This window comes from Trifolium pratense, linkage group LG6 (genome assembly GCF_020283565.1).
Source record: "Trifolium pratense cultivar HEN17-A07 linkage group LG6, ARS_RC_1.1, whole genome shotgun sequence".
NCBI classification, from domain to species: Eukaryota; Viridiplantae; Streptophyta; class Magnoliopsida; order Fabales; family Fabaceae; genus Trifolium; species Trifolium pratense.
Genome location: NC_060064.1, coordinates 22,758,973 through 22,773,697, shown reverse-complemented (window position 1 = coordinate 22,773,697; position 14,725 = coordinate 22,758,973). Strand labels below are relative to the sequence as shown.

General features: G+C 31.7%; 2 protein-coding genes across 3 annotated transcripts; both read left to right on the top strand.

The window, feature by feature from the left end:
* The first annotated feature begins 2,034 nt into the window (after positions 1–2,034).
* Positions 2,035–9,774, top strand: LOC123892841 (probable LRR receptor-like serine/threonine-protein kinase At1g06840). Of its 2 annotated transcripts, none has more exons than XM_045942721.1 (21): positions 2,035–2,197; positions 2,466–2,570; positions 3,161–3,311; positions 3,430–3,501; positions 3,635–3,706; positions 3,849–3,992; positions 4,077–4,148; positions 4,306–4,377; positions 4,769–4,843; positions 5,148–5,216; positions 5,327–5,395; positions 5,499–5,567; positions 5,684–5,770; positions 5,938–6,006; positions 6,195–6,700; positions 7,070–7,228; positions 7,316–7,599; positions 7,949–8,000; positions 8,092–8,351; positions 8,469–8,603; positions 9,159–9,774. In XM_045942721.1, the coding sequence occupies exons 2-21, from the start codon at positions 2,477–2,479 to the stop codon at positions 9,534–9,536; spliced, it is 2,889 nt and encodes a 962-aa protein (XP_045798677.1). In that variant the 5' UTR covers positions 2,035–2,197; positions 2,466–2,476; the 3' UTR covers positions 9,537–9,774. The 2 variants fall into 2 exon arrangements, with proteins under 2 accessions (XP_045798677.1, XP_045798676.1); XM_045942720.1 differs by lacking the exon at positions 2,035–2,197 and adding an exon at positions 2,292–2,365.
* Positions 9,775–11,185: 1,411 nt separating this feature from the next.
* Positions 11,186–13,861, top strand: LOC123892840 (caltractin-like). Its single transcript, XM_045942719.1, has 6 exons — positions 11,186–11,296; positions 11,375–11,544; positions 11,639–11,666; positions 12,085–12,237; positions 12,323–12,425; positions 13,579–13,861. The coding sequence occupies exons 1-6, from the start codon at positions 11,294–11,296 to the stop codon at positions 13,641–13,643; spliced, it is 522 nt and encodes a 173-aa protein (XP_045798675.1). The 5' UTR covers positions 11,186–11,293; the 3' UTR covers positions 13,644–13,861.
* Positions 13,862–14,725: the final 864 nt, after the last annotated feature.

The window sequence follows — 14,725 nt, the reverse complement described above, 5'->3', positions numbered from 1 at the left end:
TTAAAAGAAAAAGAAGTTACCCACCAGTCCACCACATCCACCAAGGAAGTAGAAGTGGAGAACTTCCCTTTTTTTATTATTATTATTTCACCCATGTTATTCTCTTTTCATTTGTTCAAATAAAGACTTACTATGAATATCCTTTATTTAGTAAAAATAAAATTTATTAATCTTTTAATTTGATATTTGTATCTATTTTTAATTATTATTTTTCACAGTAATAATAAAATAAACTTACTCAAATATTATATATTATTAACATTGGTAACTAGTTTTTATGACATTTTTGTAAACTTAGTTCAGCTGATATATATATATATATATATATGCGCCGAAATTTCAACTAGAATAAAAAAAAAAGCAAGTTTTTATGATAAATAATAGTTAACGTTTCTTTAGACACAATATGTGATCATGTCTAACATGACATAGTGATTGATGGTGCACAAGTCATGAATATAACCAATAATTTTTTTACAAAATTTATTGTTGGATTGAAAATTTATATCATATAGATCATCCATAATTTTTTTAAAAAAAATTGAAAAATCATTTAATATGTTATTAAGACATATCAAAATTAATGGTATTCAATAAAAAATCATAAACCTTTTGTTACAACATATGTCATATGAGCCAAGTTTGTTACGATTACAAATATAATCTACTCGAGAGCCCTTGAGATTGAAAATATTTGATCTTCAGACTTGACGAAATTTGTGGTGATTTTCCCGTAAAATACCTTGTCCCTTACATAACGACAATTTAGCTTATCAAAAAAAAAAAAAAAAAACATAACGACAATTTAATTCTATGTGCTTGGTCCGTTCATGAAAAACCGAATTGGATGTAATGTGAAGTGTCGCTTGATTGTCGCAAATGAGTTTTGTGGCCTGAAGATCTCCCAATCTAAGCTCTAAGAGTGAATTTTTAAGTCATGCAAGCTCTCTTGAGGCTGTTGCCATAACACGATATTCAACTTCAACACTAGATAGTGCAAGTTAACTGCGTTTTGTTTTTTCTTCTTCGCGAGATCATATTTCTTCCAATAAGAACACAATAACCATAAGTGAATCTCCTATCCGACAGTGATCAGTTCAGTCAGCATCTGAATAACAAGTGACTTTAGCATCACTCTTCACATAATAGTTCTCTTCCTGGTACATTCTTTATATATATAAGAAAACGAATAACTATGTTATAGTGACTATCACAAAGGAGCGTCTAGAAATTAGCTCACATGCTCACTGCAGATGTATATCTAGTTTGGTTAATTTCTATTTACCATTAAAAAAAAAAAAAAAAACTAGTTTGGTGACTACTGACTATGAGATAATATTTGCATGTGGTCTTTAGCTACCCAACTGGCTTTGAAACAATCGATGGTGTTTGGATGTGTGGTGACAAAGAACATTCATTGTTGAAATTCACACACACAACACAACTTTAATGTCCAAGTTCAAACTCGAGTGAAGTGTCCAACCTAACAATATCAACATTAATATATGAGTCAGAACAGGAATCATTATTCTAAATTTCTAACATTAAAAAATAAAAAGAATGTGTTAAGATAGGAAAATTTTACCGCGTATATTATATATATACACACACACACATAAGAGCACCGCCAAAAGATATTGAATGCAGTCAATGCACCAACCAAGACATATATGCATACATAAGACATATGCAAGATTAGGTAAGATTTCCAGATTTTGATCTTTAACTAACACAAGTAGGTGGTGATGGTACTCTAAAGAGTTAAGGCAATAATAGTATTAAAATATGAAATAAAAAAAAAAGGCTGCTTCTAATATTAGCGTCTTTATTTCCTTCCAAAATGGCGTGTTTGACAATTTACACAAAAGTTGATGGATGGATCAACCAAGCTAGTCCAAACCAACCTTTGATAGTGCCATCTCATAAATAAACTCACACAGATCATTTTCTTACTACTTTAACATATAAAGTATAATAATATTTTAATTACTCAATATTATATTATATGGTTGGTTATTATCATTATTAATTAATCATCACATAATGTATGTTAAACAGAATGATTTAGCTTACAAGTTCCTCACGGACTCTCTATTTTTGACTTTGGATTTTCATTACAAATTTACAACTCTTATCTCTTTCTATCTATAGTTTCAACATATTTTGACATTTCATTCTTCCTAAGCTACCTTCTCAGGTGAGACTTTTTTTCTCCTTATTTTCTTTCATTAATTAATTATTTTTTTTTATTTGATTATTTCTCACATACATACATAAGCTTCTATTCTATATATGTTATGTTATATATACCTTTGTGTTAATTCAGTTTTTTTCACTGTGACTAATTCAGTTTTTGCTTTGAATTGTATGATAGATATTTATTGAAATGAAAGTTGTTCTTTACAATTAATGTTTCAATGCTTTTTTATTTATTTATGTGATTTATTTGGTTAATTAATTTCTAGGGTATACTGTGATGTGGGTTCTAAGAGTTTATGGATATGCTTTGGCATTTTCATTTTGTTTCATCACACTCATGGCAGCTTCACAAAGAACACATCCTTCAGAAGGTGAATATTTTGTTAAAACAGCTTATAATATTCTTAATCTTTCTGTTTAATTTAGTTTTTTTTTTTTTTTTGTCCTGTGATTTTAGAGTTTAGGATTGAAAATTCAGTTCAAATTGGAAAAATTGAGGGGTTTGTTTTCTTGACCAAAGCTTTCACAACAACAACCCTTTGGTGTTGTAGAGATTTTTGGTCAAATGCAGCTTAATTGTAGTTGTAGAGACATCAAAAGTTTTTAAGTGTATGTTTGGTTTCACTTTGGAGGAGACAAAATTGATTCTAGTGGTGTATAATTGACTTTTACAAAAGTTTTTGCAAGTAAAATTGATTTTGGCTTCTGAATTGATTCTAACTTGAAGCTAGAATTTGGAGCTTTCAATTCTAGAATTGATTTTGAGCCTCGAATTTATTGGTTAACTTACTTTGACATGTATGTATAGTGGCTAGAAATTCCACCCTTAAGGTGGATAAGTGGGATGACCGGGTTTTGAACCCCGGCCCCTTGCATATATAATGCAATGTCCTTCTTTTAATTAAGCTCACGGGACGGTATCGGAAGTTCTTAACTCAAACAATACTTGTTTTAATTGCAGTAAAAGCACTGGTAGACATCAAAAAGAGTTTGATTGATCCGATGGATAAACTGAGGAACTGGAATAAGGGTGATCCATGTGCAGCAAACTGGACTGGAGTTTGGTGTTTTGATAAGAAGGGTGATGATGGTTACTTCCATATCCGTGAACTGTATGGCTTTTTTATCCTTCTGTTTTCTTTTTGTTTTGAATTTCAGTTCAATTTTATCATCAGAGGGTCTTAATACTGTTTAGATTTCTAAGTTTTTTGTTATTAAATTTGACTTCAGCTACTTGATGACTTTGAATCTCTCGGGAACTCTAGCACCTCAGCTTGGTCTTCTCTCCCATCTTGAGATAATGTGAGTTTTATCATTTTATAAACCGTTTTCCAAAAGAAGTATACGTATCAGAGTTCAGAAGGATAATTGGTAATGTGTTATACTGATAGGATCACATAGAGTTACTAATATCGTCATTGTTTTATGCTTGAAGGGATTTCATGTGGAACAATCTGACCGGCACAATACCAAAGGAGATTGGCAACATTAAATCATTGAAACTCTTGTAAGCACTTATGATAAATGTTTATGTTATAAGCGCTTAATTAAGAAGTTTATCCAAAAGGGGCTATTTTCCGTACAACATTGTAAGTCTTACAGCCTACTGTTATAATACGAGTAGTTATTCTGACATATTTTCTGCGCAGGCTTCTGAATGGAAATCAATTATCTGGTAGTTTACCAGATGAGCTTGGCAACCTTTCAAATATGAATAGACTCCAACTGGATGAAAACCAATTGTCAGGTCCTGTGCCCGAATCATTTGCCAACTTGGTCAATGTTAGACACCTGTAAGCGGATCTCTAAATTAAATGCATCATTAGCAAAACATGGAACTGAATTTCTTACATGTATTTTATCTGCTATCTTTGCAGCCACATGAACAACAACTCATTCAATGGTCAAATTCCACCCAAACTTTCAAACCTATCCAATCTTATGCATTTGTGAGTATTGCAGCCATTTTTCTTACATTTCCATTATGGTTTAAAATTTAGAGTTGCATCCTAGGATGCATCGCTAAATTGACATGGATTCAACTCTAAAGTGACATGTTTTACAAGTTTTAACTGTGTCTGCTTGTTAACGTACATGACTTTACAGGCTTTTGGACAACAATAACTTATCTGGATATCTTCCACCAGAATTCTCGAAGTTACAAAGTTTGGCAATACTGTATGTTATTATACTCTACATTTTCTAGATTAGTAAACATGTTAAAGTTAAACAAATTCATCATTTTTGTGTCAATACACTTATTGTAGCCGTTATATTTTCTTTACCATTCTTAATGATTCTGTAATCATGTAATGCAATAATCAACTGCATGACTCGGATACATGATTAATCTTGTTTGGTTTTGAAAGTTGATTCTCCCTTCTTACATTACATTAGAAATAAAAATATATGTAGTCTTTTATGCACTCAACTAATCAAGAATTTTACCAGTATGTTCTTCAACCATTTTGCATGCTTGTATATATGCTCTTTTGTGTAATTTAGCTTGACCACAACAGGGATTTTATTATTGTCTATGATTTTCATTTTGTTTTTGTTTCCCTTACAGCCAACTTGATAACAATAATTTCAGCGGGAATGGAATTCCTTCTAGCTATGAAACTTTCCCTAGGCTTGTAAAACTGTAAGTACTCTTATCTACATATCCTATTTTTTCCACTTAATGTTACAAATATTTAGTGACTATTGTTTAGCCATACACTAGGTCAAAAAGTTCTTTGAAATGGCCTCCAAATCGCTTTTAGACATTTGGTCTTGTGTAAATGTGTTTATTAAAAGTATTTGAAAAAGGCATCCTTTAGACTTCATTTGAGGCTCGAGTAGGATTTTCAACTTAGAAAAGCTTACTGTCAAGTTTTAAGTAACGAATTGAAGAACATAGATTGATATTTGTTTCTTGAGCTAATGTTTCCTCTCGGCTTTAACAGGAGTCTAAGAAATTGCAGTCTGCAAGGACCTATTCCTAATTTGAGTTCAATACCAAGACTTACATACGTGTAAGTATATTTTTTGGTTTTGCTTTGTATTGTGCCTAATGAGTAATCACAATGAAATCATTTACTTCTGTTTTGGATACAAATTCATTTGTGATTTGTTCGTGTTTTAGGGATCTAAGCTGGAATCAGTTCAGTGGACCTATACCATTATATAAACTTGCAGACAATATGACAACTGTGTACGTAAATAGGCAATTTTATTTATAAACATTGTATCTATATCGAACCTAGTTTATTTATCTTAATCAAAATATTTATATAGTATTTGTTTTGCTAATGCAGTGATTTGTCCCACAACAAACTCAATGGAACAATTCCACGAGGCGTGGTATATCCTCATCTTCAAAGATTGTAAGAATATACTCATCAACTTGTATTTCACATCTTATTTAGAATCTAGGGAGATTTTTTGTCTGGTGCAGTTCTTCGTTTATTGGTTGATGTTTTGTTTTCACTGTCAAACACAGGCAACTAGAGAACAATTTACTGACTGGGTCCTTCCCTACTACCATATGGCAGAATATATCCTTCAGCAGGAAGGCGAAACTTATAATGTAACTTCTAAATCTGAATTACTTCATCAACCTTAAGGAATATTGATTTTTTGCATCAAATAATATATTTTGACAAAGGACTTAATGAGTACTGTTGTAAGATATGGAGTGAATTTTGATTATGTTGTTTCTAAAGTAAGTTATACATGTTTGTTTTATCATTGCAGTGATATTGGTAACAACTTACTTTCTGACATTTTTGGAGATCTGAATCCCCCGGAAAATGTAACCTTAAGGTACTCTAATTAATACTTTCAGTATTTTAATTTATGTTCAATTTATGTTCATAGTATTCCACTCATTATGTTTAATTTGTATCTCATATGATTCATTTTTTGTTGTCAGGATTATACTGTCATTAGTTTCTATAAATTATAACTTTGATGTTACATAAGTATCTTATCATTTTTATTTTTCCATAAAGGCTTTCTGGAAATCCTGTTTGCAAGAATTCCAACATACAAAGAATTGGCCAATTTTGTGTTCTTGAAGGGCGTGACATAGATGAAGAATTTGCAAATTCAACCATCTGTCCCAGTCAATCTTGTCCATTCGACAATTTCTATGAATTTGCACCCTCCCAAATTCATTGTTTTTGTGCAGCACCTATAAGAATTGGATATAGGCTAAAAAGTCCAAGTTTTTCTTACTTTCCTCCCTATAAAACTCGTTTCGAATCATACATAACTGATTCCTTAAACTTAAGCATCTACCAGTTATCAATAGATTCTTATGAATGGGAAGAAGGACCTCGTCTTAGAATGAATTTAAAAATTTACCCTTCATTCAACGAATCTCACTCCAACACATTCAGCCCAAACGAGGTCCGTCGCATTAATATCATATTTTCATCATGGAGATTTCCTCGCACGGATTTTTTTGGACCATATGAACTCCTGAATGTCACTCTTCTAGGACCATATGCAAATAGTAAGTTTTTCAATCTCAATATTTCATGTCACTCTTATGATTTTACCTGAGAATGTTACTTGAGAGTTGAAGACATCAAGTTTTAGTTTTCTTAATGGTGTATACCTTATTTTTGGTGACATTTTGTTCATATGACGCATTTGTCCACTTAAGTCCAAAGTAATAATCCTCACAGTAAAAAAAGTGTAAAAAATACAGAGAAAAAAATATCTTGATCCACAATAGATAAATGTAAATGTAGAAATAGTTTTGCATTAATAATGTTGTGAATCAGATAGCTAGTGCATATTTTTCCTATTAGGATTAAGTTAATAAAATGTATTCCCTTTATTGAGTTTATCTGATATAACTTTCATTTTTTTGTTATAGTCATTATTAATACAGAGAGCGGAAAGAGAAAAACAGGCATACTAGTTGCTATTATAATAGCAGCTGTTGCTTGTGTTTTAGCAATATCTGCATTAATCATGCTTCTAATGTTTAGAAGAAATGTGAAATACCAGCATTTGATTTCCAGGAAGCGTATGTGTAAGTATTTTAGGCTTTCTTATGATAATGTCAATTTGATTAATATTTAAAGAAAGATATTTATTTAAATGGTACTTCTTTTTGCAGCCTCTAGTGTATGTATCAAAATAGATGGTGTGAAATCATTCACTTTGAAAGAGTTGACTCATGCTACCAACAAATTTGATATCTCAAGTAAAGTCGGTGAAGGAGGTTATGGAATTGTCTATAAGGGCATTTTATCTGATGAAACATTTGTTGCCGTTAAACGAGCAGGAGAAAATTCATTACAAGGACAAAAAGAGTTTTTGACTGAGATTGAGCTTTTGTCAAGGTTGCATCATCGAAATCTTGTCTCACTAACTGGCTACTGTAATGAAGACGGAGAGCAGGTATATAAACACGCACATCTTATCCTTGTGTGTATTTAAGCCTTTTCCTATGTTGGTTCTTTCTGTTGATCTGGTTTGGTTTGTGTATATATGAGATGAGCTTATCACTTATCAGAGGAAATTTATTTGCTTGTTGTAACAAGTTTCTGCAATGAATCTATCACTGTATATTCAAGTTATGTCAATTTGGACTGTAGTTTTTTTGTTCAATTTTTCTGGTTTTTAATTATATATGGAAGAAATCTTATCTTTGGAACTCAAATATGTAATCTTAGTTTAGACATAAGTTTTGCCATATTAGCTTGATAGTTGACCGTAATATTATCTCATGCCCTTTTTCTTTTTTCAGATGCTGGTTTATGAATTCATGCCCAATGGCACCCTAAGGGAATGGATTTCTGGTAAGGAATTATAGGAAATTTTTTCATCAATGGTTTATGAATCCATGTTCTAGACGATGCATATCATTTAATGAATACCATGTTCTTGCAGGTAAAAGTAAAAAGTGCAAGGAAGGCCTAAGTTTTTTCATGAGATTACGGATTGCAATGGGTGCCTCCAAAGGCATACTATATCTGCATACAGAGGCTAACCCTCCTATATACCACAGAGATATTAAAGCCAGTAACATACTTCTAGACTCTAACTTTACAGCTAAAGTGGCTGATTTTGGATTGTCGCGGCTTATACCATACTCAGATGAAGATGGTCATGTACCTAATTATGTGTCAACAGTTGTGAAGGGAACACCGGTAAGTTAAAGAAATTTATCATTGAAATATATTTATGTTGTAGTGTGGTTCAATTTTTTTCCAATAATTTGATTTAGCTACTTGGAATATACTAACTAATTTGTTATTTTTCTGCAGGGTTACCTGGACCCAGAATATATGATGACTCATAAGTTAACTGATAAAAGTGATGTATACAGCCTAGGAATTGTGTTTTTGGAGCTTTTGACCGGCATGCATCCAATATCACGTGGGAAAAACATTGTCCGCGAGGTACATTTTTAATTTTTACATATTTTTTCCTTATTATAAGATAACTATATCATAAAAACATTGGATAATAAAACTTCTGCCCACATCTGTTGTGATTTTGGCTCAAGTCTAAAATTATCAAATTTGTAGGTTATGCGTAATTCCATTGTAAATACACAGTGAGATTGGCGATTCTCCTTTACCTTACATAGAGTGTGTCTCCCCTAATCTAAATTTTTATCTATAAAAAAAAAAGGGTACATTATATATGTCTAATTTAGTTTTGAATAAATAATCAATTTAGTCTCTAAAATTGTATAATACAGGCAATTTAGTCCTTGAAATTGAAAATCTTTGATTATACTAGTTCATTTAGACCGTCAATTTAGTACATGAAATTGTCTCGCAGGGACTACTGGAGTTATGAATTCTCATATTCAGAAATCACTTTAAAATTTCGTTAATTTGAGAGACTAAGTTGACACTGTCTAACAACACTATTTTCCTACCACGAAGAAAGAAATACGAACTATTTAAACAGACTCTTATCAATTGTGGTACATAATTTTGTCTCAGGTTAATCTAGCTTGTCAATCTGGCAAGATAGATTCAATTATAGACAACAGAATGGGCGAATATCCACCTGAATGCTTAGACAAGTTCTTAGCTCTGGCCCTCAGTTGCTGTGAAGACCATCCAGAAGAGAGACCATCAATGATAGATGTGGTGAGGGAATTGGAAGACATTATTGCCTTGTTACCTGAAACTGAAATTAGTTTATCAGATGTTTCCTTAGATAATTCTGGTAAAATGGCACCGCCGTCTTCATCATCATCATCATCTGCAACAACATCAGGATTCATTACGACAAGAAAAGACCAACAGCACATGTCTTCATATGTGTCAGGAAGTGATCTTGTCAGTGATGTCATTCCGACTATTGTTCCTCGTTGATACCTTACTATATTAGTCTCGCTCACATGTTCCAAAAAAAATGTAATTATAATTTATACCACATTTAAGTATATATATTTTGACATTAAGATTTTGATAATACCAAAGGTATAGAAAGTCTATTAGGGACTTAGTTATTGTTTCCCATCCTACATAGAACTTTGTAAATTTTGTAAAGTGTAAACAAATTTGCTGGAAAAAAGAAGAAAAATAACATTATTAAGACATGATCGATCTACCAACCGTGTTTGTGTGGTTTGTTCAAATCATGGAAGCACATACTTTTATTTTCACAGTTACAAAGACTGATGCAATTCTACAATCTGTAAGGTTGGGTAATTTTAAGAATTTAACATTACAGATAAAATTTAGCAGGAGAGGATACAAGGTTGACTTGGTAATTGGAGTGAAAGAATTAAGAAGTTGAGTGATAAGGTAAAAAATTTGATTTCATCATAGCATAATTCTAACTATACTAACATTTGTCATCCAAAGACAATAAATTTGCAAGTTCATGGTAGATTTAAATACCATCTCTAAAAATCACCATAAACTTGTCCAAGAAAGACTTAAAGATCATGTTCATATAATCCATATGATGATAAACTTCTCCAAAAGGAATTCTGAGAAAAGGAAATTTATTAAGTAATATGAGCTTGGATATACAAATGCTACTAGAGTGAAAAAATACTGTGTATTGCAGCAGAGTAAATACATTTTAGTATTTTTTTTTATTTTTTTATAAAATACATTTTAGTATTTAGATGCAGTGTATTTAAGAAATATGTAACCGTTTTTTCTTGTTTTAGGCAAACAAGGCTTCTAGCAAACATTTTTCTTTTGTCAGATTAAAGTTGCATAATATTTGACTATTAACTTTCATAAAAAAAAAATTATTTGACTATTAATTAATATTAATGTCACTAATTAAGGATTAGGGTTACAATTTTTTTTCATTAGAAGTCTAGCTCAATCGACAATGTCACTAGGTATAGGATTAATGCTAGATGTCTCTCTGATGTCTACTAGTCACTATGATGTCTCATAATGCTCTTAATTTACCTAAAAAAAATCGACAATGTCACTATTGTTAAGTTTGATATTTTCATTTGAGTTTGAACTTCGGTCCTCATAAATGTGTGCGTGTATGTGTGTTTAGGTGGTATTTGCCACTCGATTTAAGGACAAAACAAATATGATTATCTTAAAGAGAGAATTTGTGACTCATTTGATTTCTGTAAGACTCAAGAAATTAGTCTGCAGTTGCGCCCGATTTATGGAGAGAAAAAAAGAAGCACAATACTACTATAACCAAGTGATTTTTTTTTTGGTCAAAGGGAAATAACTATAACCAAGTGATTACGAAAAAAAAAAGAAAAAAAAATACTATTCCCTCCGTAGGCTCCATCCCAATATATAAGATTTACTTTGATTAAATATACTATTCATTTATCTTATTTTGACCATATTTTTTTAATAATATATATATATATATATGTAAATTTAGTGGGATATATTTTTATGGTTATATGGAGAAGAAAATATAATGTTACATGGAAAATACTCTGATTTTTTTTTTCATGTATTATTCAAGATTATACGACTCTATATATATTTAAATAAAAAATCTTAAAAAAAATATATATTTAGTGATTATTTTGAGCAATACCACCCATGCCTATTTTCTTCTCCTACGATACGAAGGGAAAGTAAACACTTAACTACATCATCATCATCGTCGCGCTTCTGTTAACACGATGGTACGATCCTTATGCATTCATTCATTCTTCTCTATCAACGGTTTTAATCTAATCTAATCTAATTTACTCTTTTATCAGTCTTCATCTATATTTAGAGGAGATTCCAGGAGATTCAACACCAACAACAAACAAAGACCACGACATCATTTGACTCCACAAAAGAAACAAGAGATTAAGGAAGCTTTTGAATTATTCGACACCGATGGCTCTGGTACTATTGATGCCAAGGAGCTTAATGTTGCCATGAGGTATCTATCTATCTATCTATCTATCTATTCTTAAATAACCTCTAATTCTTGTTTTCATACTACTTACTTACTATAATACATCTTATCTTTGCAGGGCCCTTGGATTTGAGATGACAGAACAGGTATATATTATTATTATATATAATATTATGTCTTAACTACATTCATTCAAACAACCCCTTAGTTAGGCCTTAGATATGGTTCTTCTTCTACTTATTCAGAATTTTGTTTTTTAGTGTTAACCCTCCGGTTCCCAAAGAAAAGAAACTCTGGTAATCCGGAGTTTGGCTGAGAGGTAAGTAAAGTCTAATCAAGAATTGTTCCTCCAAGGATTCATCCTAGGGGGACTCGGTAACCACTTGAGCCCAATCACTTGGTTTACTCTTTCAGAATTTCAGATGTAGGGATTTAGTGGCCAATGAAATCTGATTGTAGAATAGTAATGGATTAGGTACCAAACTATCAAGATTTTGTGATGCCATTCTTTGTTAGAGTTCTATATGCATTTCCCTAATAGATAAATCCACTACGCCGTTTCAGCAAATTGAGCAAATGATAGCAGATGTGGACAGAGATGGGAGTGGAGCAATTGACTATGATGAATTTGAGCATATGATGACGGCCAAAATAGGAGAAAGGGACACTAAAGAAGAGCTCATGAAAGCTTTCCATATTATTGATCAAGACAAAAATGTGATGATCGATCTTCACTGCTAGTGCTATACATCGTTAGTATTGCTTCTTCTTGATTCTCATTGCATATTCGTGGTCATTGCAGGGTAAGATATCTGCAGCAGACATCAAACGCATTGCAAAAGAGCTAGGTCAAAATTTTACAGATAGAGAGATTCAAGAGATGGTTGATGAAGCAGACCAAAATAGTAAGTTACCACATAGCGTGCTTTTATTTCATTCTATCATGAACCGAGTGGAGATGTGTGTTTTAAGTTATGCCACATCGTGTTCTTTGTATATGAAAAAACTGTCTCGTTACTTTGAACATCAAATCTGTGATTTTCTCTGCATTGAAAGTAAAGTACACACTGATCATGTTTTAGTACTCATGTAGTTTCTGACACGTGTGATCCTGATATAAAAAAAATGATAAGAAATTTATGTAAAATCAAAGGTATAAAAACTAATCACAGCAATATCCTGACAATATAAATGAATCATATGAGATAAAAATTAAACATATGAGTGGAATACTATGAACAGAAATTGAATAATAGAGGAGAATCTGATCATATGGTTGCATGGAACATATTACTGAACATTAATTAGAGTACCTTAAAGGTAACATTTGCGGGGGGATCCAGATCTCTCCCAAAATGTACGAAAGTAAGTTGTCATGAAGATAACTGCAATGATAGAGCAAGCACATAATTTACTTTGGAAACAACATAATATAAATTCACTCTGTCATCTTACAATAATAGTAAGTCCCTAGTCAAGATATATTAGTTTGATGCAAAATATATATATTCCTTAAGGTTGATGTAGTAATTCAGACTCAGAAGTTACATTATAAGCTTAGCGTTCCTGCTGAAAGATAGGTTCTCCCCATATGGTAGCAAGGAAGGACCCAGACAGTAAATTGTTGGACTAGGCCACAAATCTCAGCTGGAAAACAAGTCAGAATAAACAATGTGCTAGTTGGTTGGTCAATAGTCTGTTACAATGACAGTTTGGGATTTAGAGATTAATTAGTAGGAACTGCATATCTGTATGGGCATTTGGGATTAATATGCAACAACTGAATCTTTTCGTTGTAAGAGATAACCCTTGTAAGGTGGTTTATTTGCCTTATTTTCTCTCCATTTTAGAAATAGCAGAGTTATTTCTCCCTTTCCTGCTTGTCACATGATTACAATAGGTTCCTGAATTGTATATACATACAGTATTTATATACCGATGCTTGGAAACAATTTGTGTGTGTGTGATGGATTTTTTCTTGCATTACTAGTATTCATAATTTCTTCCCATGTTTGTGAGGTATGTTTTACACAGCATTTGTGACTTTATAATATGCAGATGATCGAGAGGTTGATCCAGAGGAGTTCATTATGATGATGAACACAACAGGCTTCCGTCACTAGTGATATCAGATGAAGCTGCCTGCACTCGTGTGATTGTGCAAATTGTAGGAATGATGAATCAAATGTTTTATTTTTTATTTTTATAAGAAATATGAATCAATTGTTATGATTGTGGGTTACCTGTGAGCATTGATGTATGTTGGAATTTTGGTGTTTAAAAATTTGTTATTAAATATTGTTAAAATATAAGTGAAACTATTGTGCTATTTTTTGTAAAACTTATCGATGTATATATTTTTAAATTAATTATACTTCCTCCGTTCCTTTTCAAGTGTCATTTTGAAATAGTAACACCAAATTAGCTAAATGTATTTTGCACATTTTCTTCTGAATATACCCTCATTTTAATCCACCAATATTTTTTGCACACGTTTTCTCTTTCTAATAAATTTAATGTTATGTACCAAAAAAAATATAATGTTATTTGTCTTTCATAACAAACAAAAGATTTAATATTCAATATGTTTAAAAAAATAATAATAAATTGATTTTTAAATATATAGCATTAATAAGTTTTATCGAAAAAAAGATAAATCCGCAGTTAAATGACACTTAAAAACGAACGGGGGGAGCGAATTACACCGTAGATGCACTAACCAAGGAAGGATCAAATATGGATGTAGATGGATTTGTTTGACAGGTTCGGACTTGCGTGATTGTGCAATGGTCAAATCTCTTTCCTTATTATAATTTCACAGGTTAGGACTTAAACTAAATGTAGAAAATGATACTAGATGTGTTGTACTTGTCATATTTGATGATGACGTTCTGTCTTTAGTTAAGGAGATACACACATGTTCATCGATGGATAAAGTTAATTGCTGTTTTTAAGTTCTGCTGTTGTTAAATTCTGTTTTTCAGTTGCTGTCTTGGTTATGGTTATCATTAATGTGATCACTAGACTGGTTTTATTGCATGCCAGGTTTTAGAATTCAATTATAGAATTAAACTTTAGCTATATGTGAGTCTGCTAGTGTTGAATACCATTATAAGAACTATATATAGGGCATATAATATAAGTATTGAAATGACAAAGCATAGAATTAAACTTTAGGTATATGTGGTAGGGAGGAGGAGTCATC

Bases quoted from the DNA above. Each gene is read 5' to 3' on its own strand.
- LOC123892841 (XM_045942720.1), top strand. From the start codon at position 2,293: ATGTTATGTTATATATACCTTTGTGTTAATTCAGTTTTTTTCACTGTG. The intron at 3,312-3,429 runs GTATGGCTTTTT...ATTTGACTTCAG, and splicing joins TACTTCCATATCCGTGAACT to CTACTTGATGACTTTGAATC. The intron at 5,217-5,326 runs GTAAGTATATTT...TTCGTGTTTTAG, and splicing joins ATACCAAGACTTACATACGT to GGATCTAAGCTGGAATCAGT.
- LOC123892840 (XM_045942719.1), top strand. The intron at 12,238-12,322 runs GTGATGATCGAT...TGGTCATTGCAG, and splicing joins TTATTGATCAAGACAAAAAT to GGTAAGATATCTGCAGCAGA. The intron at 12,426-13,578 runs GTAAGTTACCAC...TATAATATGCAG, and splicing joins TGATGAAGCAGACCAAAATA to ATGATCGAGAGGTTGATCCA.